The sequence below is a fragment of the Populus trichocarpa genome, chromosome 14 (assembly GCF_000002775.5).
Source record: "Populus trichocarpa isolate Nisqually-1 chromosome 14, P.trichocarpa_v4.1, whole genome shotgun sequence".
Taxonomy (NCBI): domain Eukaryota; kingdom Viridiplantae; phylum Streptophyta; class Magnoliopsida; order Malpighiales; family Salicaceae; genus Populus; species Populus trichocarpa.
In genome coordinates, this window is record NC_037298.2 from 3731564 (window position 1) to 3758462 (window position 26899).

The following is a 26899-nucleotide window of genomic DNA, read 5'->3' on the forward strand; positions in this document are numbered from 1 at the left end:
TCATTCTCTTTTTAAAAAAATTATTTGTTCTTTTTTTTCTTCAATGTTTATTCTTTTTCCACGTGGACCACTTTTCAAGTTCTTTTTTGTTATAGTTTTTTAAAAATGTCTAAGAATATTATATTGTAATAAAATAAGATTTATAACTATTAAAAAATCTTTAGGCTTGAAATTTTTATCATATAATTAAAATAAAATAAAAATTACTAAATCTGTTAATTCAAGTTAATATAAATATTTTTTTAATATATTATTAAATAAAAAATTGTTTCAAAGCATACAACATGATACAAAGATTTTTCAAGTTTGATTTGCTATATTTGATTTAATAACAATACTAAAAATTATCATAAAATTTCTAACCTAAAATTAAATTTTTATATTAAAAAAAATACACAGGTAGTGTAGAAAGTAGAAAATCTTTGAGAGTGTGGTAACGGTTGCGATTTAAAATATTTTTTGCTAGAAAATACATCAAAATAATAATTTAAAAAAAATATATTAATTTTAACATCAACAATCAAAACGATCTAAAAACATAAAAAAAATTAATGTTAAATTAAAAAAATTAAAACTTTTAAGAAACATATTTCATTTTCAAATATCCCATATGGATATTATTCACGCAGTCCAAATAAGAACGAATCTGGTCTATTTGGGACTGTGGTTACGGTTATTTTTCAAAGTGTTTTTCGTGCCGAAATGCATCAAAATGATATTTTTTATTTTTTAAAAATTATTTTTGAGATCAGCACATCAAAACGATTCAAAATATATAAAAAAAATTAATTTTTAACAAAAAAAAAATAAATTTTAAAAATATGAGTTTGCTCGCGTTTTCAGGCTCGAACATCTGAATTCAAACTTGTCGACAGAACGCAACTTCACAGCAAAAAAATAAATTATTACAGGCAGACGTGCATTCCTGCTATTAAAGTCCTTGGGCCTGACATATATATGAGGCTAAGAAACAAGTCAGCCCCACAAAAAATCCTTTAAAGAAAAACACTCATTTTTTGAGGTCCACATCCACCCACCACTCTGCTGGCCTCTTCCCTTCCAGAAATTCTATTCACAACTTTTCCTTCCTTCCTCATCACTTGCCATGATGTGCCCACAAGCCCAACAGCCGGACGCTTTGCTTCGCATTTCTGGGATTTATTCCGTACTCCAATACCCTCCGAGTATACCCTGCACCCATCATGGTGGGACCCGACCCGAGCAAAGTTATTGATAAAGTTCTTATGTCTTCACGGGTCCACAATACCTACCAGGAGAATTGACTAAAATGTCTCATGCAATCTGGGCCCATTACCCGCATTACATGTGAATCATACATCAGTGGCGGGGCCCACTGGATTCGGCCTCGTGAAAGCTTCGGGCCTATCCAGATTCTCCGTACAAAATGCAATGCATCCACGAATTATAGGTGCAAGGAATTCTTGAGAGTCCATGTATAAATTTTAAGATTCTCGGGAGTGATTTTATGCATATCTGTTAGTTATTTATTGGATTTATTTTTTTTTAAATAGATATACTTATAAGAAAAAAATATTTTTATTATTTTTGATGGGTTATAAATCCAGGATGTAACTAATAACTAATTATTCTCTGATCAATGTAAACTTTTTATTTTTTCGTTGAGAGTCGACATGCTCAAAATATGCTTAGATTCCAAGTTTATTCGAATCCATCAAGATTTGACGAGGCATGGTACTACAACCATGCCACGAGTAACCAGCTGTCCATAATTCAGGAGTGTGCATAGGTTAGTTTGATTTAGTTTAGACAAAAAAAAAAAATTAACTAAACTGAGTTTTTTTAAAAAAAAAAATGAACCGGACTCAACAATTTAAAATGAACGGTTTGGTTTGGTTTTTATTTAAAATAATTGAATTAATATATGGGTTTTTCAGTTGGAAATTTTGAATTCTTTTATAGGTTTTGATATAATAGACTTGGGTTTTTTTTTATGTATCAAGTTGGTTTTTTTAGTTAATTTTATGTTGGTTTTTTTTTTTATTATTACCCCTACAAGTGTCTAGAATTCAAATGGTGAATCTAACAGTTGGTGGCATATAATGTGTTTGTCTTGTTTTTTAAAATATTTTTATTTTAAAATATATCAAAATAATATATATTTTTTTAATTTTTAAAAATTTATTTTTGATATCAATATATCAAAACAATTTAAAAACATAAAAAAAAATCAAATATTTCAAAAAAAAACATAGTTAGACAACTATCATTCAAGTTCTACCTTTGGGTTTTGTGTGATTTCCGCTGGTTGGACATAAGTAGCTCCAGCTTTCGTACATTTACAACTTCATTGGCAGGAATTTGCTCCCATTATAGAAGGTGAGGTGAAGAAATCATAAAAGGGTACGAAAAGCAAAAGATAATACATGCGGATAGGTTCAATAGGAAAGCACTTCATGGATATAAACAGAGAATCCCAGCATAAGGAGAACGATCCAAGCCCCAAAGAGAGCAAAAACAGCCACGTGAAAAGAAAGCCTTTCACTGCATCAAACTTTATGAAGGTGCTTTTTCAGGGGATTAGGAACTAGAAAGTTAAATACCTATCTGGGATCAAACAAGATAAACGGCACAGCCATTAAATGCAGCAAGGGCCTCGTATATGCACCTCCGAAAAGCAACCTGGGGTCAACTGCTTAAGGGTACTGTATCCAAGTTTTGGAATTGTGCCATTAAAGCACAGCAATGCCAATCTGTGACTGTGTTCACAGCCGACTCAGGAACCTTCTTTCAACTAATTCAAGCAACTCAACGAGAGGGAAGTCATCAAAAAAGCAGCAGGTTTGAGAGAGAAATATATATCGGCGCAAGACGCACATCTAAATTTCCCTTGAAAGAGCTTGTCATTCTTAAGCACTTGGCAACAGGTCACGAGACAATGGTTTCCTAGCTATGCAGCAACCTAATCCATAAGCAGAAAGGATTGTCATGTGGTCGGACCTGTTTGGACATGCGGGCATCCATATTCCTGATAGTTTTTCAATATTTAGATGGAAAGACCAAAAATTTGCATTGATTTGAAATTAAACCTAGAAGGAAGATCACAGCCAGAACTCCTCCTCGATGGTCTTGAGAAACACATGGGAACGACAGGAGCAGTGAGGTTCACATTTTAGACCGAAGAAAAGGGTGGTGGGACACAAAATAGGCCGAGAATAATGAAATGTTATAATCTTCTCAACAGAAAGAATAGCCTTGAAACACAAATAAAACCATCTTCGAAAAGACTGCCCAAAACTACTTGTGAAATTCGGCTTAACTGTCAAGGAATCAGATGAGATGGCAACAACCAGAGACACATGGGAGAGAAGCACACGTACCAGCAAGAGAGATAGAGACATCATCTTCCGCTTCATTCACACATCATAAGAAATTATGACTGCATGGAAAAGAAGACCCAATATGAACAAGTTTAACCTCTACTGATCCTACAAGACAATGTCTACTTTTCTGAGACACACAAAAAAAGAAAAGATGCACTCATACTAGTAATGCATAAAGCATCTGCAAGTACAGAGTCCAAGGCAAATAAATTATCCATGGCTTGCTTTGATTTGACTTGGCTGAAGGGGCTCTAAAATCTGATTACAGTATAGTGAAGAGAGAAAGTGTGATACAAGGAGTCTCCAAAGTTGATTTCAACCATCTCCATCTATCTTCAGACAGAAAGTTTGGAAGGTGCTGGAGGCGAGATGGAATTTAAAGAAGCAGAACATTCACTACAAACACATAAACAAGAAATAAATGGCATAGTAAAAACAGAAAGGCATTAAATAGAGGTATTATAGCACTTGCATAAAACAACCAAGCCTTGTAAATGAGTGTACATGCATGTCAGAACATTTATAGTTTCATGGAGATAATAGCTGCAGCATGGAAGTGGTAAATTACCAAATTAATACAATACAGCTCTGTCCAATTATGAGAAGCCTGTTCCACAACTGAATAGTTTCCATGATTATCCTTTCACAACTCAGATCAGAACCTGAAAATATTCGGCATTTTCAATTTTTTGGGGAATTTCTTTTAAATTTCAGGGCAAGGGAAAGATATAACCTGAAACACAGTGATAAAAAAAAAAATAGGATGCTATTCGATTGTATTAAGCATTAAAAGTATATAGACATTGCTAACACGTGGGTATCTGATAATAAATGCCACGGATCGAAAAGAAATCGTGCACCATGCATACTAAAAAAAATCAAGTTTAGGTACAAACATGATTAGGAAAATAAAAATTCTTCATTCTAAAAGCTTCAGTCCTTAGAGCCAAAGGACATATTACTTCTTCCGGTATGAATTGTCGTATACAGCTAGAAAATCCTAACTTTCAAATTCCCCTGAATTCCAACCAATCTCAAGCATCACTGTGGTTAATCAATAAGCAACATCAGGCAAAATTGCAGTGCAGAAACATACATCACAAGCAGTAACAAAGAAACTGCAGAATGGCAATTAAATGTAGGTTCTAAATGTCAGACTAGCTTCGAGAGAGACAACAGCAGCAATGGGGAGAAGCATGGTCAAACGGCAGGATCATCCTAGAGAATGTGTTTTTTCCATTGCATAATTTCAACGTGAGATAAATTTTCAGGAGGGTCCTATCATCACACCCCACTGTTCACTGATTCAGGATGATGGGGTGAAAGTAATACCAGCTTTTGGTGAGCAGGAGCTCTAAAAGGTAAAATAGAAGATTCAGAACTCTTCGACAGTAAGATCCATACCAGATAGTGTAAATGAAAGTCATGGACAAACAAAACTGCTTGAAACAATTAAGGGGAAAATAAAGAGAGAGAAAAACTGTAAAACAAACCATCATTCTTTCCTTCCTGGCTATTGATGAAACCAGTCTTCTGTTTTTTTTTCCCTTTTAGTAAATCTATTGCCAATCATTTTTAGCAAACTCTTATAAGAATTCCAGACAACTTTTACCATTCATCCAACAGTCGTCTACAAAATATTATCCCTTCGTTATTTCAACTCTGAGGTCACAGACCAAAGATACCTCTCTCAATTTCTCCTGAATTTACATGTGCTGAGTCCATGGCACATTCCACTTCCCAACTCACTCCAAATTCTTTAGGCAACATATGTTCAAGCTCTCCTTCACCAATAGGACAATAAATTGCCATTTCCAAACATTACATCACTTATTCAGTGTGAGATTAAAGAGTAAAATTACCACAGAATTTATGCATTCCACCGCAACAATTACGAAAAAAGAAAAAAGAAAGCACTCCAAGCACAATTTTTTCATGACAATTCAATGACAAATGAGCGCACACTCGAATTTCGAAAAAAACAAGTGACAAGAACATGAACAAGCTAAGAGTTCTATTATCCACATAAATACATAATTCGAGCACAACAATCAGTGGCCTATTTGGATAGCAAAAAAATGTTCGAGTAGCTGGACTGTGAGGATTAAAACCTTATTAATCTGAGATGCTTGCAATCCCATCTTGAAACAAAAGTTTTGTTTGCGGAAATAATCAACGAGATAAAGCCATTCGCAATTCTAATGACAGTGAGATTGAAGTAAATCACCACATTTTTTTACCTTTCATTCTTTCCAAGCATAAGGAGCTTTGTCAACAACTAAATAATCTCCCCTGATATCCTTCACTACTCTAATCTCCTCATCAATGTACAACGATTCAAACCTTTACAGAACAAAACAAATACACATCACTTAACCAAAAAAAAACATCATATTAATATTCATAGAATCATATTCACGTAGTAAAAAGAATTCCAGTTTTGGAGAACAATCACCATCCCTGGCCGAAAGGCGGCAACGGTATCTCCCAATTCTTCCCTCTTAAAACCGCACTTGTAAATCTAAAACAAAATTAAAAGAAAATAATTATCAATCAATATTGAAACAGTTACAAAGACTAAATTTTAACGCTAGAGTACCTAAAATTCACTCTTTGAGAGGAAGAAACTTCAATACTTGAGCGTACAAAGAAAACCCCATCAGGTGGAAAAGTGATAACATTATTAAGAGTCCTTTTTTCAACATCTATAACCTGCAAAACATCACCAGCTTGAGTACCAAACAATGGAGCTTTCTCTATGATAAAAAGCTGCTCTTTCTCTGTGGTCCAAAGCAACCGCCAAGTGGCAGAAAGTGAGTCATCAGTGGTGACTGTATCTTTTCCTAGATCAGCCATTGCATCAATGGCTTGGATAATTGAGGATCTTTTAATGGGATCATTTTGGGTTTTGAGGCCACGGTGTTGATCGGAGATTAGAGTAAGGAGGTGTTGCTTGGCTGATTGTGACTGGGTTGTGATTGACGAGCAGGTGATTTTGGAGATGGGTTTAGGAGGGATAATGGTAGGTTTGAAGGGAACTGGGAGAAGGAGGCAATGACATGTGGCCATGGAGAAAGGGATACAGCCTACAAGGGGAGAGTGGTTTAGACTTGAGCCGTTGAGCGCTATGAAGTGAATATGGCGGTTGAATCCATACCAGAAAAAACGATATTTTGTTCATTAATGGATCAGCTGGTTCAAGGCCCAAACAAACCCAGTAGGGCCCACTGACATTCATAAAATTCAAGTCACCTTTCGAAATAGAGCCCGTCTTTCGGCAAATAACTCCTTTATTTCCAAAATATCCATAATTATTATCTATAAAAAAAATAAGTGGATTAAAATAAAATTTTAATAATTGAAGAAATAATGTTAAAAAAAACTCATAATGACATGATTGAAATTAAATAATGAAATTGATATTATCTATGTTCTAAAAAATAAGGAAAGCCATTTTTTAATGAAATATGACCAGCCTATTTCTATATTTATTTAAATAAAAGGGAAGAAGAATTATTATTTATATTTAATGAAATATTTGTTTTATAAAGAAAAAAACATACACACTTGTCGTGGATGAATGGGCTTGGGCCTTGGAGGGAAGCCAAGAATTTCAAAAGGACGATTTTAAATAAAAGCTCGAGAAACCGTCCTGAGAAACCCCTTCGTCCTTTTATTTTAGGGTTAAAACTTGGAACGCTACTCAGCAGCTCACTGTAAAACGACACCGTGCAAACTCTTAAAATAAGTTCGCACTCTCCTTTCTAGAGAGCCGTCTCTTCTCCTCCTTTCCAGTAGAGTTATAGAAGAGAACTTCGTGCTTCTTCTTCACTTGCTAAAAATCACACCACACTCTTTCTCTCTTTCCCTACTCGCTAACAGATCCGATCTAGGGTTTCATTTTTTCCACCAATATGTCAATCGCCGCTCAGACACTTGATATTCTCGGCGATAGACAGTCCGGCCAGGACGTTCGCACTCAAAACGGTACTCTCTTTCTCTCTTTTTAGCTAACTACCACTATATTATTCGTCACTAAACTCCACTCCACTGACGATTTTTAATTTTTTTGGCGATTTACAGTGATGGCTTGTCAAGCAGTCGCCAATATTGTTAAATCTTCCCTCGGTCCTGTTGGCCTCGACAAGGTATGATCGCATTTCTCTTCATTTCTATTACTTTATTGTGTTTTTTGCTTTTCACTTCTGCTGTTGCCTCTGCTGCTATTTTTGTAAACCTAAAAATATAATTTGTTTGTTTTTCTATTATTGAAATTGAAACTGACATCGAATTCGGTAGAGAATTATATAAAATAGATTATTTTTAGTCTAATTTTACAACAGCATTTCTAACCATTTTTAGTTTTGTGTAAAATAAAGTTTTCTAATCTTCCCTGCATTTATTCATTGCTGATGGATGCTATTCAACTTCTTTGAAGTGAACTGTAAAAAATGACCCTCCAATTTTATGAAATAAAAAAGCTGTTGAAGTCACTGGAAAAAGTTGCACCAATGAATAAATTTGTTTTTGTGTTTTTATTCTATATAGTTTTTAGGGGATGGAATACTTATTTGGTGTTTTATTTGTTGATGATTGGGCCACTGCAGATGCTGGTGGATGATATTGGAGATGTAACGATTACCAATGACGGTGCGACTATTCTTAAGATGTTAGAAGTAGAGCACCCGGCTGCTAAGGTGGATGGATATAGTCCACATTCTGCTCTTTTTTTATAACGTGTATGAAGTTACTGCTCTGTTTAATTACCCTTATCATGTTTGTTTAATATTTACAATTTTGAGCTTTACAGGTGCTTGTGGAGTTGGCTGAGCTTCAAGACCGAGAAGTTGGAGATGGGACAACTTCAGTTGTTATTGTAGCTTCAGAGTTGCTTAAGGTAATTGCAGCTAGCAGACCCTTTCATTTTTTTTCTGTTGAAATTATTCCTGTGTGTTATAATTTAAAAGGATGATGTTGTTGAAGTATATGATTGGATGATATTCTTTTGCAGAGAGCAAATGATCTAGTGAGGAATGGGATTCACCCTACTTCTATAATCAGTGGATATAGAGTAAGTGATTGTTTTCCGGCATGAATAGCATTCTTAAAGTGTATCTATTTGTGCAAACACCAAGAGCTACTATATCTTATCTCTGCTTGTGTCTGTTACTGACATTGCACCTGTATTTGTTTGTATCTAATCTGGACAGCTTGCTATGAGGGAAGCATGCAAATATGTTGAAGAAAAATTGGCAGTGAAGGTAATCCTTTCCCTTCAATATTGTTTTTTTTTTTAACTAAAGAGTAGTGAGAATTGCACAAATAGTGTTGATTTGAATATTGATGCATCAGCAATATAAGCTGTGTTACACTTACCACACAATATGGAATAGATGAAACACTGTTCATTCTTAACATGTGAACATTGAATAGAATTTCTGCGTTTATTTTTTCATTTGTTGGTTATGGAATTTGATGCATTATATTCCAACTGGTACAGCATGCACTGGGCAATCTGTCCACTATGTCATGTTCTTAATTACATTGTTCTGTGATTTTATCAGGTTGAAAAGCTTGGAAAAGACTCTTTGGTAAACTGTGCCAAGACAAGTATGTCCTCAAAGCTGATAGGCGGTGACAGTGACTTCTTTGCTAATTTGGTATGCTTGATTTTGAGCTCTCCTGAGAATTATACATTTGGTCATAACTGATACTTGTTAATGAGTTTATATTCTATATTAAGGAGCTGTATGGTTTCATCTGCCCGAAACCAGTTGGATGTGCTGGGCTTTTCTTTGTCCAAATTCCATAGTGCCTTAGCATGGATTAACACTCTGGGATAAAAGTTAATTGGAGACCTTCTGTTGCAGCTAATGTGTTTTTGTAGACACCTACTTTCCTACTTTGGCCGTTGTACTTTGCTGTCTTCTGTCAGACTAACTTCTCTAGTTTGCAGCATTTGATAGCTCCATAAAACATTGGATTTTACTGCAGCCAGTGTCTTTTTTGTTTGCTGGTCCTTCCTTTAGCAATTTTTTTCTTCCTTTTTCTCTTGTTTTTGGGTGGAAGCATGTGAATACAACTCCTACTTGTTATTATGTTAAATTTCTTTGCAACTTAATATGTCTAGTTGTGCATGTTTGATTTTGAAATGCCTGCTCATAGATGTTTTGTAGTTTTGGCCTTGCTTTGTATAGTACTTTCTGGAAAGAACTGACAGAACACTTTGTTTTCAATGTTATGCTGGCTTAGACAAGATAAAAGGCCTGGAAAATTAATGTCTTTACATTGACATATCTATAAATTGCATTTTGTTACAGGTTGTTGACGCTGTACAATCAGTAAAGATGACCAATGTAAGAGGGGAAGTCAGATACCCCATCAAGGTCAGTAGTTTTTCTTGTACTATAAGCTGGTTGTGAAGGACTCTTTATATCTTGTAACTGGCTCTTATAATGTATGCAGACAATATGTGATATTGCGAATCTTTACATTGAGCTTCCTGTTTGTACATTGTTTTATGAAACCGGTTGATTTTTATGTTCATCCCACTAAGATGATTCTGGCCAATCTGCATTGCTTAGTGATGGTTGTAATGTCCAGTTGCTTGTTTTGATTTCTTAGGGCATCAATATTTTGAAAGCTCATGGCAAGAGTGTGAAGGATAGCTACCTTTTGAATGGATATGCTCTAAATACCGGTCGTGCTGCTCAAGGAATGCTTATGAAAGTCGCACCTGCAAGAGTTGCGTGCCTTGACTTCAATCTTCAGAAGACAAAGATGCAATTGGGTGTACAAGTCTTGGTCACTGATCCTAGGGAGCTTGATAAAATTCGTCAAAGGTAATTAGATTATAGACTTCAGTTGCTTTGTTAATAGATGTACTACAATATCCAGTTTGCTTTGGTAATTGGTCTTTGGAGTTGTGTAATTGATTTTTTAACCCTGCTGTTTGTTGTTGGCAATCAAAATAATAATGATAATGATCATGTCATGTATTTTTTTGTTTATTTTGTATTAACATGGACTTGATGTTACCCTTTTCTTCACAGAGAAGCTGATATGACAAAGGAACGCATTGAGAAACTCTTGAAAGCTGGAGCAAATGTTGTATTAACTACAAAAGGAATTGATGACATGGCCCTTAAGGTAAGCATTTGTGAATTGTGCTTCCCAATGCTGTCAGCATTGTTACAACTGTTATCTAATCACCATGTTGTGCTTTACTTTATTCTGATATTGGCTAGTTTCTGGGAGCTGTATGTTGTCTGATAGATTAATTTGCCCATAATTGGCTCAGCAGATATTCACTACCTAGATTTATATGCTTGTAAATCTATGTGCTACTCCGATCTGGTAATTATTTACCTTTTTGTTTGTTAATGTAATTTCACTACTATTTATTTCAGTATTTTGTGGAGGCTGGGGCAATTGCTGTGAGACGTGTTAGGAAGGAGGATATGCGCCATGTCGCCAAGGCAACTGGTGCAACATTGGTATGTTCTTCCGCTCTGAGTAATCATTCCAGTCAATATCTTACATATATAGTTTTTGGCTGTTTGTCCTTCAAAGAAAGATCATTCAGCCACTCCGAGTATGCTGTTTAATACCAATATTATCTTGTTGACCCTGTGCTCTCACTGGTTGGTCCATAGGTTTCAACATTTGCTGATATGGAAGGGGAGGAAACATTTGAGCCATCATTTCTGGGATATGCTGATGAAGTTGTAGAGGAGCGAATTGCTGATGATGATGTTATTCTGATTAAGGGGACAAAAAATACTAGTGCAGTATGTGATTCCACTTATTTAAGCCTTATGAACTTGAACAGTTATTTATGCATGGCCTATACTAAATCCTTGGAGCTCTGATTAACATAGAATGGTTGTACACGGCAAATGGAAAACATGATCCTCTTTAACAAGCTGTCTGATTTATTGGTTTATTATTTTTACCTAGGTCTCCTTGGTTCTCCGAGGTGCAAACGATTATATGCTTGATGAGATGGAGAGGGCACTTCATGATGCCTTATCTATTGTTAAGAGGACACTTGAATCTAATACGGTAAATTTGGATTCTGTCTAATCACATCTTTGAATTCTGCTTAGGAGTCATAAAAGCTAGGCGCTTGAAAAATGAAAGCCTTGCCCTGGCATTGCCATTGCAGGTAGTAGCAGGAGGAGGGGCGGTTGAGTCTGCCTTATCTGTGTATTTGGAGTACCTTGCTACAACTCTGGGATCACGAGAACAGTTGGCAATTGCTGAGTTTGCTGAATCTTTATTAATTATACCAAAGGTGTGGCATCGATTATTGCTACTATATGATAATCAATTTCCTAACGGCGCCAATGTGGAACCTTTTCTGTAGAAATGCTGACTGGTTTTAGTACAGGTGCTTGCTGTCAATGCTGCTAAGGATGCCACCGAGTTAGTTGCTAAACTACGCGCTTACCACCACACAGCTCAAACAAAGGCTGATAAAAAGCAGTTGTCCAGGTTCTCTTAGTTTTATTCTCTCAGATATATTTGCTGTTTTCTAAAGCCTGGCAAAGTTCTAGTGTGAGAATGTTAAGAGCAGTATTCTCTGATTCACTTATTTGTTCCCATCATCCTCAACCCACTTCTCTAGGCACAGAGAGGGGATGGGTAAGGGGTTAAATTTAGATCTTCAATCGCATTATTGTCAGCTTAGGTAATTGTATATGATGTCCTCTTCCATTAATGGAGAAAGAAAATCCGTAGAAAAGTTGGATTTTTGTTTTATTTTTCCTTTGTTTCACCTTTGCGTTTTTTTATAGTTTTGGGGTGCTTGCTTGCTGAATCTTTATGGCATTTTTGCAGCATGGGACTAGATCTTTTAAAGGGGACTGTTCGCAACAACTTAGAAGCTGGAGTAATTGAGCCTGCCATGAGCAAAGTGAAGATAATTCAGGTAACAATTGTGGAAATGCAAATGCAGTAATATGTTGAAAGTGAAGTCTTGCCATTAAGCTACACCACAAAATTCTAATGATTTTCTCTTGTTTGCTAGTTTGCCACTGAAGCAGCGATAACTATTCTTCGGATCGATGACATGATCAAGCTTGTCAAAGATGAGAGCCAGAATGATGAGCAATAGGGACAGTCTAGTTGAAGATCCATATATCATTTTTCTCGGTTTCCTTTATTTTCTTAAAATTTTCCTGTCCATGGAGAGAGGACAAAGGGGGTTGTGGGCGATGGGTTCTGTGTTGTTTGTAATTGGCATGGCACTGAAAGGGATCTGTTTGCATTTGGTTCCTTGTTATCGCCCTTGAATTTATTTGTGCTGGTTTTGTGGCAACCTAGTCTCTACTCTTACTCTGAAGCTGTAGTGCTGTAGGCTTAGATGTAGCCGAAGGTCCTTTGGACCCTGGAACCTGTTCTGTATTTGAAAGGTGTTGACTGATGATCGCGGCTTATGATAAGCTGGAGCTCTTTTACCTTGTCTGACTTCGTGCATCTTGACGATTTGTTGTCTGAAAAAAGAAGGAAAGAAAAGAAAGCCTTGAGCAGGTCTTCCAACAACTATTAGAATATGCATATTGTATTTTTAGAGTCTGCATATCCTCTGCAAAACTGTTTTTGGTCGCCTCTTTACCCCTTTCATTGTTTTCACTGGCAATCACCATGCCTCTTCTCTTCGTCACCACAGCTTGAGTGAAATGTGATGTTGAAGCCTGTCTCTTGAACAAGACAAGTTCACATGGTCTCCGGCCCGTGTATTTTATCATAAATCTCAAGACCTTTGTAAGTCTTGCCAGTGGAGTGAAATGTGATGTTGGTTTTGAATAAGCTTACTTACTACTGGCCTGACCACTGTTCAAATAAAGGATCGGCAAGTAAGACTGAAAGAACCCTTGCGCGCAGCATTATCATTTAGAATCCATCTCGTCTAAATAATAAAGGCCTCCACGTGCGTTGTTTTGCTACTTAACTCGCTGATTCACGTGACCACCTCTGTTAAATTACTGACATTTATCAGCAGCACTTTCTTGTATTTGAACTCAAAAACCCAGCACCAAATAAAGGTGATTATGATAGTCGCTAGATTCTCGTGTCCAGCTGTTCGTTAGCAAAAAAATATTGCCATCTGATCATGTTTCTGTCAAGGGAATCATTCGTTCGTTGAAAAGAAATTTTAAATGTATTTTGGAGGGATAGGTTGATCTTTAATCTGGAGTTTAATCCTAGCTACATGTTTAATTAAATAAGATGAGATACTTATCCATTAAAATTCAGTTGATAATAACCTAATTGACATGATAAACTCAATTGGGTAGCATCAAGTAAAAAAAAAAGGAGGAGAAAATAATATTATTTTAATAAAAACAATTGATCTGGATGATGTAATAAGTAGCAACTTGAGGAATCAAATCATCAATGATTTTTTATTTTTTTTTTGAGTTGTTTTCGAATGAAGTTTATGTATTATGCTTCCTATATTTTATTTAAGGAAGTCACGGCCCATATCCACCGACAAAACCATTAAACATGGTTCATGTGAGTTCATCAATATACTACAAGTGAAGCCACACATGGAGTCCCTTTCTTGCAGCAATTTTCCTTTGGGATCTGGACAGCTAATTTCGAATAAGATACATAATTGAAAAATTCTCCACTGCGTTGTTATAAATTGCTGTGTTTATGCTACATGTAAAGATGATATGCACTAAATTCGTTGTTTTCCATGTTTTTTTTTTCTAGCTATGATGATATTCTCCTTATATTTACTTGGATTGATTCGGAGCAAGATCAAGATCATAATTCTGATTAGTTAATCTTGGCTAATAATATTATTATTTTTAATTATCAATCTGGAATTATATTGGGTTACAAGTTGGCTTGTCACTTAACCGAGTTAAACTAAATCAATTTCGAGTTAATTTTTTTTATACTAGCCTAGATTATAGATGGATCGACATATTGAATCGAGTTAAATAATAATGATATTTATTGTGGAAATTAAAGATAAATTAGTGATTTATCTTTAATTAATTGTTCTATTTATCACACTCGACATTGTCAGATTACAGGTTAGGGATTGCCTTATATAAACCATGATGAATTTATATTATATACAGAGGCACATGATCATCCACGTGCATTTGCCTTTGCTGTGGGATCAACGCACCTTATCATGTCACGTGATTCAAGGTCTTCTCCCATCAATGCCAAAGCCTTGTTAAGTATTTCTTATTCTGACTTTTTCTATACTCTAAGCATGGATCTCCAACTACTGGTTCTGTGTGGCAGTGCTAATAGACAAAGAGACAATTTATGCAAGAAGAGTTGTAATTCAGGGCTAGATTGTCTCTTGATTATTTTAAAGTGGGCTTGCATTATCGTCAAAAAAATAAAAATTCAAGGAATCACTTACTTGATATTGAAAACTCAAAATGAAGGTTCCATGGAGGCAGCCAAGCATTAGTTGTAGGAAATGGGGCTAGCAAATTTTGCGTGTAGGTTAAGAAAGGAAGAAAGAATCCATGGAAGGAGCTCAAATCTATATCAATGTCAGGTTGTTTCAAATTAGAGTTGAAATAATTGTGCATGTCGTTGTTTTGTTGCCATCATGTAACAAATTGCAAAACTTTTCTGCGATCACTTCTGCTTGGAAGGGGACAAGACTGACTCGCATGCATGTCTGAGCTCTAAAACAATTCCAAAGTTAGCTGCAAAGTCTTCTAGCATCTACATGCAGACAGACGAACACTCGGTATTTTATCGAAACCCAAGCTCGAGGGACTCGATATAATCTTTAAGTTTAGTGCCAATCAATAATCTTGCTCATGGCAAGGCTAGATTAGTGCTGAGACTGCGCATATGTAATTTATTCTTACACGTATGCACTTTTATTTTTTTATACTAACTACCAAAGTCATTCAAAGAATTCAACAATTTCAAAATCGAATAATTCTCACAACACATCACCCCCACTTCAAACTCTAGACAAAGACAGTGCTAGCTGGTTGCAGTTGTAAGATATTGATTCTATTTCGATAAATTAGACAATTAGCATATAAAATTAAAAATATTGGTGAATTGATATAGAAGTAAAAAGTTTCGGTGAAATAGAATAGTTTTATTATATTACGTACGTTTCTGAAAAGCGACATGATGAAACTGTATTATTTTTGTTTTAATCGGTCGACCAGTTCTAAAAATAACAAAAAAAATTTCAAAACTGACAAAATCAAAAGGTTTAACTAGATTTTTTATATCTAAATATTTGATAGTCTGTATAGTGGTGTAGTGACTATTAAAAAAAAAGAAGAAAAAAATAAGAAAAGAGGGGGTTAAATTAGAGGTTTTCCAAACCTTTTTTATCCAGATAAAACATCAATATTTCACTTTGGTGTTATATTTTAAATTTCCCATGCTAATTCCAGAAACTTCCAATGACTCCTTCCCATCAAACACTTCATAGATTATCCTCTCTTTTTCTCCATTTTCTAATGAATAAATATTTAGGAGCTAAACTTCTCTGGTATAGATGAAATCCACATTGGTTTGCCTCGTAGTTAGCTCCCCACTCATGTAATTCTATCCGAAAACTAGTAGCTCAAGGAAAATTCAAAACATAATTTAAAAAGTGGATCCTCCTTTTAAAGAACCAGCTGGGGCCAACGGAAGACAAGGATCGAAACTGGAATATAAAGATCAAAAGGGATCATCGGTCAAACTATTTTGATGAAAATGTACGTAGTTGGGAAAGACAGGACTGGCATGACGGCGTCGGCATCCATAAAGCTGAACGCAACGGCAATATTGGACACAGGCTCGTTTGCTTCGTTAAGAGCTCCTATTCAATTCGAAGCAGGCAGGGTTCCTTCTTCTTGTTTCATCTGGTGAGTCCAGTCAACTCTGCTACTCTGGGGCAGTGACAGATTTTTGAGAGCACTGAAAATGTATCGAATTTATATATGCGTAGTCGATTGGTTAGTGTAACATAATCGTTAACATATAGCATGGAGAACGTAATGCATGTTGCTGCAATGTCCAACATTTGTTGCAGACTTCAAATTCCTGAGATTGTTCACGAGACATTGTTTCAAAAAAGAGGATGGTACTGAGGTTTTTTGCTTAATTAGTTGTTACAGGTTATATATCTATGATCATGCAGTGGTTAGTAGCGAATGATTTTTAATTAAATTGTATTTGCTTTTTAGAAGAAAGGAGATTAAGGGTCTGTTTTGGACAGAGAGTAAGATTTATTTTTTAAAATATTTTTTATTTAAAAATACATTAAAATTATATTTTTTTTATTTTTAAAATTCATCTTTCAAACAGCACATTAGGACTATTTATTAACAATAAAGAATTAATTAAAAATTAAAAAACACGGTTAAACCACGTTTGCAAACAACCCCATAACTTGTTACTGTCGTTGTGTATGAGTACTTCTTCTAAATCCCCGACAGTAAATGTGAAGTAAAATTACACATACGTACGTTGTTGTACAAGTAGTCTGGCCTCCTAAATTCTATAGCCGACGCAAGAAAGGTGTATGAGTGACGGGTGATTAATAATAAGATAAGCAACAAGGGAGATGGAGTGGACGCAGAAAATATAGAACTGCCACGATAAAGTTCTAATGCCTGTGTGTGTATCTCGTCAAGGGGGCGGAGAGTTTATCTATTTCAACCATTTTTATAAGATATATAATTTGATGCTCATTCAATTCAAGGCTCAGGTGTGAATCGAGAATTGATTTGGTGATCTTACCCTTTAAAAAACAAAACCTGGAAAGAAATTGTTTTTATAAAAACAAAAACTCAAAATTTTCAATTCACATAGCTTTACTGAATTATCTGGTTAACCTATTTAAATCTGAACTTTGTTTTGAATTCATTTTTTTATTATTCATTTTAGAATATGATAGTTTTTGTTTTTTAATATTTTTAAAATATATTTGTTTTAAAAATATTAAATTAATATTTTTTAATGATTTTGATGTATTGATATCAAATATTAAAATAAATCAATTTAATATTTTTTTAGATAAAAATCATTTTTAAAAAACATTAATATAAAACGCATATTTATAGTAAAAAAAAAACAGGAAAAGAACTCGCTAGTTTCTTTATTTTCTTGGACACTTCTTGTAGGTGCACTTAGATCCATTCCCCGTTTCTCAATTGATAAGTATCCTTTTAAGTAGGAGAGGGTAGGCATCAATATAATATAATTAAGACCCAGTTTGTTTACTGAAAAATAATTTTTTTTTAAAAAAGTAAATTCTAAAAAAATGAATTTCAAGAAAATAAATTATTTTTCGATGTTTGGTAGTGTAATGAAAAATAAGTTAAAAAATAATTTTCAGTGTTTGGTTATGTCATGAAAAATAAGTTGGAAAATAACTTATTAATGTTTTATTTTTTTCAAATTTATTAAAATAATAAGAAACAAATCTTACAAATTAAAAAGTTGAATGAGAATGAAATTGAAAAAAAATATAATTTCATAAATTATCTCAAATAAAATAAATAATAATCAAAATAATAGAGATCAAATCTAAAAAATAAAAAAAATTAAAAGATGAAGAAATTAAAAAATAATAATTAACATTTCATAAATTATTTCAAATAAAATAAGTAATAAAAAAAAATGAGGACCAAATTTGATAGATAAAAATTTTCAATTAAAAAATGATAAGGAAAAAGCAAATAAAAATTATAAAAATAGAACCAAAATTAATATAAAAATTAAATTCTAAGGGATGAAATTGAAAAACAAATATTCAAAACAAAATATATATATATATAGCAATCAAAAGTTTGAGGACCAAATTTGATATAATCAGTAAATAATATGACATTTCTAAATTTTTCATAACTTTTAAAAAGTATTTTCCGTTTAAAATAAAAGAAAAATTTTTTTTTATAAATCAAACCAAATTTTTTTTTACTAGAAAGTATTTTTTTTTAATTTAATTAGATTAAAGATGTAGCAGCTAGATTTAAAAGTGATGGAAATACGTACCGCTCCATTAAATAGTATTATTTAAGCTTATAATAAAATAAAATCACACCTACAATGCTATTACCTTTATTGTATTTAATCCTCCTGCATAAAAATCCACTCGAAAACACCACTAAACCATAATTAAGTCAGCTCATAGACTGGCATTCGCAGTTAAAAATGTACAGGCCACCATATTTTGAGCAAAAACTACAGCCTAACCCTCAATGGCAACACTACTTATAGCCAATCAGCGACCATTGTTTTCAGTGCTTATATTTAAGTAACTAATTAATTATTTAATCACAGAAACTAATGCCACCCATAACTGGCATTACACCGTAATCAAGTCAGCTCATAAACTAAAATAATTAAAAAGCCTGCCTAGAGGCAGCATAAATGCATTAACCACCGTACCTTCACATTAGTCAAGCCACCATGTGTATCCATGTGTCCATCGTTGCATGAAAAACTCCACTCTTACCTCACCCTTTAAAATTCCTCCAATCTCTCTGCCATCTTGCACCCCTCAGAGAGAGAGAGAGAGAGAGCAACCCATCTTCAGTTTTCTCTGGCTAATCTCTCTTCTGGGTTTCTCTCTTCCTCGCTTGTCTTTCTTCTCCAAAAGGAAAGAGCTAGAGGGAGAGAAAATTAAGCCCGCGTCAATAAAAACACCAAAAATGGATGTCTATGGAGGATTGTCTACCACCACTGCACCTGATTATTTCCACATTGATGACCTTTTAGACTTCTCTAATGACGACCTCCTCTCCTCACCCTCCTCCTCCATCGACCACCACCACCACCTTCCTCCACCTGAAACCTCCTCCATTCATCACCACCACTTCCCCTCCTCCACCTATATTAATAACCCTTCTTCTCTCTCCACTGACTTCACTGACCATCTCTCAGTCCCAGTAGGCCACTCCTCGTCTCTTTTTTAATTAAACTATATACAACAATATAATTTTACTGAAATGTTTTTATTATTATCTCTGTTTTTTTTTTTGTTGCGCAGACCGATGACGTGGCAGAGCTAGAGTGGCTATCGCAATTCGTGGAGGACTCGTTCTCCGACTTTCCGAGCATCATTAATATCCCAACCGACACGTCGTTTTGCAACAAATCTCGCAGCAAACGCTCACGAGCCACCGCCACCACCGCGACGTCCTCCTCGCCGGAGCTCGAAACTGCGGTGACCGGAAAATCGAGATTGAAGAAGGAAAACAACGGAGCGCCGCATTCTCCGGCGGAGGAGGGGACAGTGCGGAGGTGCACGCACTGCGCGTCTGAGAAGACTCCTCAGTGGAGGACGGGTCCGCTGGGTCCAAAAACGCTATGCAATGCCTGTGGAGTCAGGTATAAGTCGGGTCGGCTTGTACCAGAATATCGACCCGCAGCGAGTCCGACTTTTGTGTTGACTCGGCATTCGAACTCGCACCGTAAAGTTTTGGAGCTCCGAAGACAGAAAGAGATGACGGTGGGGCGGCAGCAGCAGCAGCAGCAGCACGGTTACCAAGGCTATGAAGTTTGCTAACGTGTCATGATCTCAGCGGCTTGAAATCTGTAGGGTAGTAACTGCTGGTTATTTTATCAAGCTCCTTTCTATTGTTAAAAGAATTGAGAAAGAAAATACTCTAGTGTTGTCAGTTGTTGGTAATTGGATCTTGAACTTAATCATTTCTAACATAATTTTGGTTTTAAAGTTTCAACTGTTATTTATGATGGCAGCTCTACTCGGACGGAAATGGATTTGCTCTGCAAGTGATCGATTCCAATACAACAACCTTAACGGTCACAATAAAGAAAGTTGGTATAGAAATTGATGGCGTTGTTTAAAAACTCTTTTATTTTTTTTTAATTTTTTTTTAGGTTGCTATGAGTTAGAAAGTGTAAAGAGCTGAACTTTAACAATTGAAACATCTACAGAGTAATTAGTCTTTTATTTTTCAAGAGAATAATATCACTTTTACATTGGGTTATTGCTATCTAAATAGCTTTGAATTAATGTCAATGTGTTCATGCATAATCAATATGTTTTTCATTTGTAATTTTGAACTACTTAAAAGAGTATGGAGGGTGTGTTTGAAGGAGAGGTAGCTTGTGTTTTTTTTAAATAAAAAGGATGTTTTTCTAGCTTTTGAAGATGTGGTTAGGTGTGGTTTGCACTTAAATATATTGTACATTTGAAAAAAAATCACCACACCTCCAAGCCAAACACCCTCGTAGTGACATCAAGCCCAATGGATCAAGTTTGATTATGAAGCAGTAGTCAAAAATTTAGTCTATCTATCAAATCTCATCTAGTAGATGAAAGTAGTACATTCAAGTGTAGTGTACCAACTAGTACCCATATGTTTTAAACGGGTATTTAGAAGTGTGGTAAAAGTTATTTTTTTAAGTATTTTTTTTTAAAATACATTAAAATAATATATTTTTTATTTTAAAAAAATATTTTTGACATAATTATATCAAAAAAATAATTTAAAATAAAAAAAATAAATTTTAAAAACATTTCTAAAACGCGTTATATCTTAGGGTGTCTATAACATCTCAGCTAGTATATGAACGTCAAAAGAGACCAAAACCAACATGCGTCTAACGTTAGAGTAGGAAACCAGTTTTGAGAGAGGGTGGTTGTCATAGGGTAGAAGGGAAATATGCTTGCATGAGTTAATTAACAACAACTGCATCTCATTTATGCCTGTACATGTTTTTCAATAACAGTAATAGCGTGATACAAATATTTTGATTCTGGAAGACAGAAATTCCAAATTTCCCATGCCCTTTAGGATAGGCAACCTCAAGAAGCTCTCCAACCAGAAATATAAATTACGAAGAACAAGAACATGTCTCAAAACAAAGACATCAATTTGATTAGTTTTTCTGTATTAATACATGCTTGAAACATCAATCATGCCGTAATATGATTTTTTTATATATATATAAAAAAAACATGATTTTATTTATGAGAATATAAAAAAAAAAATGAAAGTGGCAGGTTGATTAAAACTTTTTTAACCATCTTGCTGACAGATTTCTTCCGCACGCATGGTAAACAAGCGTGCGTACCTACCATGTCTGAGATGTTTTATACACTTTTCTCCCGCATAAAAATATAATTTTTATAACAGATCTGGGCTTTCAGACTACAAAATACACTAACATAAATATTGAAGCCTGCCGAAGCATCGCGCCTGATATTAGTGGACCGGTAGCAAGTTGAAACATCCACCGGAATGTTCAGGTACGAACGCTAAAATACAATTTGGGAAGACAGACTACGCTGTACTCCTGTAGTATATCCATTCGCAATGGAATTCTTTCACATCTGTATTCATCCAATGTATACACTGAAATAATTCCCGGCCGATGAAAGATGTGCCATCGACAGTGCTTTTGCTTCTAACAAAAAGCAGAATCGAAACTCAAAAATCTCCAAGAAGTGATGCCATATCTTGCATGGAAGATACGTGATTGTGAATTGTGATGTTAAAACTCCAATACATTGCAAACATAGACAGCGAGCAAATAGCATTCTCAAACTGAGATTCTATAGTTACTGATTTTTGTGATCATCTTGGACAAAGCATTCCTTTCTTGCTTTGCCTCAGAAGCTAAGCTGGAAACCTGCAAGCCGATCAGATCATCCATTAAAAACAAATTTAATAGCTTAGATTTAAAAATAAATAATTAAAAAGGAAAAGAAACGAAAAGAAAAGTGTAAGCCAAATCAACTTGCCGTTTTATTTATACCAGCTTGAGAAGCTATAGTGTAGTTGAATAAAAAAAAAATACTAAAATAATACAAAATTATATTAAAAAAAATGTAAATCAAATGTTTTTATGATGAACATGATTTTATATATTTTTTATGAGCTTTAAACTATTTATGTACTTGTAAATTACGAAAATTTTAAAATCTATTATAATAATTTTCACAAATAACTTGACTAATTAAAACATCACATTAAATATCATTTACTAAACTACGCATGTTACTAAATTTTTGTTGGGCCTATACATTTAGAATTGATATGAATAAAATCTTAACTGTAGTTAAAGATTGCAAGTTGATATTAAAAAAAAAAGTAAGTTAAAATGAAGGGTAATTACTAATTAGTCATTCCATAAAAGTATAGGGTAGGATTTAACAACTGCTGGAGTCAAAACAAAACCAACGTTTACATTTAGTAGTTTGTTTTCAGGATGGCATTTATTCTATTAGAGTATTTAAATTAGATCTACTCCTTAAGGCCCAAATAGGTTTTACCTGGAATTCTAAAATCTTGCCTTTTAGCGGTACTGCAATGGAGTAATATGTGAGAAAAATCTGTATAGACGGTAAAATTACGGTAATGCATTTGCACATAAATGCATCGTCACTTATCCGATGATGTTATAACATATTTATGTGCAAATGCATACCTAACAGATTTTTCTTGCATTTTAACTTCACTGCAGAGTATAAGAATATGAGTTCAGCAAGATTGTTTTCTTTTTCATTCAAATTAAGATATAAACCATGATAAATTACAAACACGCAACCCCCTCCCCTATTATGTATGCGAACCAACAGCAACAAGAGGGAGACCATTTCTGGAGGTAAGACCTCTATGAAAGGCTCTTTTTCCCATAGCAGCAATAACAGAACACCAAGCAGGAGTTTTGTATACCCTTTTCAAATCTTGATAGAATATATATATGTATACATGTGGAAAGCATGTCTAGGGTTATTATCTGAAATACTTACTTGTGACTGAAATCTAGATGCATCTGCTCTAGGCAACTCCCCAAGAATATCCCTCAAACCTGATGCAACAAAGCATATTTGAATTAACAAATGTTTTATCCGTCCAACTTTTTTGCTTAATGACAACACTAAGGGGGCTGTGGCATTTACATACCCGTAGCTTGTCTTTCAATCTTGTAAGCTGAGCAAATTACACCTTGGATCTGCTTCCCTGCTTGCCTGTAACAATAAAGAACAAAGTTTCCACAGGATAGATCAGCCAGATGGAAAATTTCCCTTCCATGCTTTTCAAAAGTGAACATCAGAAACCCTTTCTCTGAAATCACAAACCTGAGCTTCGTCCTTCCCCTAATCAATTCTTCTTCAGCTAACGATGCCCTCCTCTGAAAATCAGTAACTGTATGTCACGGGATACTAGTTGAAGAGTATAACTAAGAATAGCAGCAGACAGATTGAGATGAGGAATGCATTATCTGTCCCCACTCCTATTCTCAACTCTTTTCCCATCCTCATCCTGTACTATGTCCCCAGCAGGTACAGGGCAAAGACTGGAATTCCTCACCAACATAAATCTAATAACTAATTAATTCTTAAAGAGTTCGATTGTCAACTAGCACCCCCAAAGAGAGACCACGTTAATTTTCCCCTATGTACTGTATCCCATCAGAGCCCACTCCCAACACCAAGCCCTATCAGGAGCAATCTTGTCTTCCATCCCTCCTGGTAGGGCAAAGAATTTCCCTCAAATCTGTTTATATTGCAGGGACGCTGTTGAGATGGAGCATCTTTCCATTCCTGCTGATATTTTGACATGATTGCAAATACTAATGCATTATCTTAATGTATGCACATGTATTTGGTATAATGACATCTTCCATACAGATTAATGACAGAGCTCTGTTGGTATATAAAACTTCTTCAGCAGTTTGTTTTTCTGTCAAAATGTGTTCTTCGTTCGTCTTTTCTTATTGAAGTGGGGAGGTTGCAACAGATAAAAATCAGTATATTTGGCTCCTGTCAAATTTTCACTGAGGCATACAATGCATCACAAATTCATGATGCGATGGAATGTAAATTCCATTTTCTCCATTAAATGTAATTATAGTTCATAAGTGGAGCCCTCACTTCCATGAATAGCCACTAAATAAATGCCCGAGTGCATAGTTGATGTCACCATACATTGGTTGTTCTTAAAAATTAAAATGAAAAGAATGTTGAGAGGGAGATATTTTTGAACTAAGGAAAAATCTCACAGGAAACAGCTATCTGCTTTTAGAGTTCAGACACGATGGAACCAAAAAGATTAAAAGGAAAAAAAAGGCACTTTGAACACAAAATTGATAACATATCATGAAAAAATGATAGGTGAGGGAAAGATTACCTTCAAATTCTCACTTTCAGCCTTCAGGAGGCTAATCGACTGTTGCAATTCCTTTACTTTAGCATCAGCTTGGGAAAGCAAGGCCTGCGGCAAGAAATAGGGTTGCAAGTAAAGTTCTGTTCAGTACAGACATGTTTACTGCACTCACCACAACTGCTTACACATTAGGACGGTGCTTCTGCACTTGTAGAGTTGTAAACATAACGGATAGCAAGTTGAATTATTGGATCAAAAGTATATCAGAATAGTAATCAGTAAAGAAATATTGACTAGAGGGATAAAGTCACCAAAACTACATGTCCCATCATCAATAAGGGAATTTGAAAAACATTGTGTAAGATGCAGTGAACTCCATTTTGTAGCATAGCATTAATGGTTCACATAATGCAAACATTGGTAGTTTTAGTTACATTTGCAGGGAGATGTCTACTCAAGCCTAGTATCCTTTACATGGAGCCTTACATATCCTACTGACACATATCCTATACAAGTGTGCATGTACATGTTCAAGAGTTACAAGTTCACAATGGAGGAACTGAGATCCAGATGACTCGTGACCATCTTAGCAACCTTTGGAGTGTAAGTCCTCGCGTTAGCAGGTTTGCCATCTGCCAGTGAAGGGGTGCAGAGAAACCCCATTACAACAGGTTACTAAACAAAGAAGTTGTTATTGAAGGAGCACGATGGGAGTTAATTAGGCTATTTAGAGCCTAATTGGTTGCCTTTTTTGTTACATGCCTCTTACAGGGACAGAAAAAAGAAAACAAAAGGCGGGGAGTCTTGTGCTCACCTCTTCACTCGTAAAAAGACGCAAGGTCTTGTAGTACAAAATTTGTCTTGGTCCTGCATGGCATGAATTGTAGCAATAACCATCAGAGTGAGAGAACCAACAAGTTTCGGAGACAATCAGAGGAAAAAACAGACTGCTTCTTATATGTTCTTGAACCTAATCATTCTTTGACACTAAATTACAAATCAGAAACATTATCTAACTTCAAAGTTTCAGTACATTTCACATTCAATCTTAGCTAGCTTTGTTCCAGCTCCTTACACAACAAATTAACAACTCATTGCATTATATGGCAGATATCTCATAAAATAACAAAAAAAGGTAAGCTCTGACTCATTGAGCAAATAATTTGAGGATCATACTTTTAAGAGCCACAAGTCCCAATCCAACAGCAACAGCGCTCGTAATCAACGGATGCGAAGCTGCAACATTAATCTCCTCTACCAAAAAAAAATTTCACCGAACTTTAAAACCTCAAACAATAAATAAAAATCCTGAACTCCAATTACAACGTGAACGGTGAATTCTTTTATACCTTTAACCTTGCCAAATAATTTACCCTCATAAACACCAATCTCTGACTTAACATGTTGCAAAGAATCATACAATTAATTCACAGTCAAGTAAAAAAATGCGTATAAATTTATATATTTATATATATAATGTACATTTATGAGTGCAAATTTTATGAATGAAATAATGAGCTTACAATCGTTTGGCTGAAATGAGCTTGAGAAGTCGAGGTGATTTCAGAAAAGCGAGATTTTGAAGCTTCTATGGCAGTGTCAAGGGAGTCTTGGATGTTTTTTTGGTAAATAAGAGCTTGTTGCATTGCGTTATCGATCCATGGCGCGGTTTCTTCTACTGGCTTCGATTTTATTATCGAAGTCAAATAAGTTTCTGCTGCTGCTGATGGAGGTGGTGGCCGCTGGGTGCTAGGCTTCTCCTGTGGTGATGGTGATTCGACGTCTGTCGCCATTTTGGGAGCGATGGTTGGCTTCGATCAAACACGATGTTCTGAGTTTATTTTATCGATTCGCTTGCGTTAGTGGTGATTTGGGCCTGGATGACCCGCCCTCATTTTTATTCGGGTCTAGATGATATTTTGGGCCATAAATTAGTTCGTGAGCCCGTGAACGACCATTTTTTGCTCATCTGCACGGACCAGACGGACTTCGACTAAAATTCAGATTTTTTCATAGATTCACCCGTATTACACGGTGGATCAAGATCAAAAAACTTCTATACGTAAAAAAATATTCAAACATTTCTAGTATATTTTTTAATAAAAATAAAAATTAAAGTATGTAACAGTTGATGTAATGTAATTTAATTGATTTGATGATTTAAATATAAATTGAACAAAAAAAATATAGTTTGACAAAAAAAAATCAATATACTATCCTTATTTTTTTAATATTAAGATAATAATATATTTGATCAACTCGGGTCAATTTGTCAAACTCAAAATTCAAATTATGATATAATAATAACCTCATATAAAATGTATGCAAAACAAATTATGAAGTTCAATTCTCATTCAACTTCATATTTATGAATGAAATTGAAAAAAAAATCAATTAAAAAATAACAAGAAACAACCCGAGTCAATTTGTAAAATCCGTAACTTA

At 34.8% G+C, this 26899-nt stretch overlaps 4 protein-coding genes across 11 annotated transcripts; 2 read left to right on the plus strand and 2 right to left on the minus strand.

The window, feature by feature from the left end:
• Positions 1–3036: 3036 nt before the first annotated feature.
• Positions 3037–6508, minus strand: LOC18105167 (probable plastid-lipid-associated protein 11, chloroplastic). Of its 6 annotated transcripts, XR_002977668.2 has the most exons (6): positions 5962–6508; positions 5818–5883; positions 5603–5705; positions 3931–4024; positions 3526–3758; positions 3037–3418 (listed from the first exon to the last, which is right to left on the minus strand). XR_002977668.2 is itself a non-coding variant. In XM_024584749.2 (4 exons), the coding sequence occupies exons 1-3, from the start codon at positions 6429–6431 to the stop codon at positions 5606–5608; spliced, it is 636 nt and encodes a 211-aa protein (XP_024440517.2). In that variant the 5' UTR covers positions 6432–6508; the 3' UTR covers positions 3504–3758; positions 5603–5605. The 6 variants fall into 6 exon arrangements, 3 of the variants coding, with proteins under 3 accessions (XP_024440517.2, XP_052302737.1, XP_024440516.2); XR_002977669.2 differs by lacking the exon at positions 3526–3758; XR_002977667.2 differs by lacking the exon at positions 3037–3418 and having other exon boundaries at positions 3504–3758.
• Positions 6509–7037: 529 nt separating this feature from the next.
• On the plus strand, positions 7038–12830 carry LOC18105168 (T-complex protein 1 subunit alpha). Its single transcript, XM_006375202.3, has 17 exons — positions 7038–7349; positions 7446–7510; positions 7970–8059; positions 8173–8259; positions 8374–8433; positions 8573–8623; positions 8927–9022; positions 9683–9748; positions 9987–10204; positions 10415–10511; positions 10772–10858; positions 11018–11152; positions 11322–11426; positions 11530–11658; positions 11755–11858; positions 12204–12294; positions 12394–12830. Exons 1-17 carry the CDS (start codon positions 7277–7279, stop codon positions 12478–12480), a joined length of 1641 nt encoding a protein of 546 aa, XP_006375264.1. The 5' UTR covers positions 7038–7276; the 3' UTR covers positions 12481–12830.
• A 5610-nt stretch (positions 12831–18440) lies between these two features.
• Positions 18441–20326, plus strand: LOC18105169 (GATA transcription factor 4). Of its 3 annotated transcripts, none has more exons than XM_024584886.2 (3): positions 18441–19261; positions 19363–19915; positions 20076–20326. In XM_024584886.2, the coding sequence occupies exons 1-2, from the start codon at positions 18809–18811 to the stop codon at positions 19879–19881; spliced, it is 972 nt and encodes a 323-aa protein (XP_024440654.2). In that variant the 5' UTR covers positions 18441–18808; the 3' UTR covers positions 19882–19915; positions 20076–20326. The 3 variants fall into 3 exon arrangements, with proteins under 3 accessions (XP_024440654.2, XP_024440655.2, XP_006375265.2); XM_024584887.2 differs by having other exon boundaries at positions 19363–19910; XM_006375203.3 differs by lacking the exon at positions 20076–20326 and having other exon boundaries at positions 19363–20056.
• A 1003-nt stretch (positions 20327–21329) lies between these two features.
• On the minus strand, positions 21330–26292 carry LOC18105171 (uncharacterized). The gene is made up of 9 exons (XM_006375205.3): positions 25978–26292; positions 25804–25849; positions 25631–25708; positions 25269–25321; positions 24479–24562; positions 23428–23480; positions 23252–23316; positions 23098–23156; positions 21330–21974 (listed from the first exon to the last, which is right to left on the minus strand). The coding sequence occupies exons 1-9, from the start codon at positions 26245–26247 to the stop codon at positions 21885–21887; spliced, it is 798 nt and encodes a 265-aa protein (XP_006375267.3). The 5' UTR covers positions 26248–26292; the 3' UTR covers positions 21330–21884.
• Between the last annotated feature and the right edge of the window lie 607 nt (positions 26293–26899).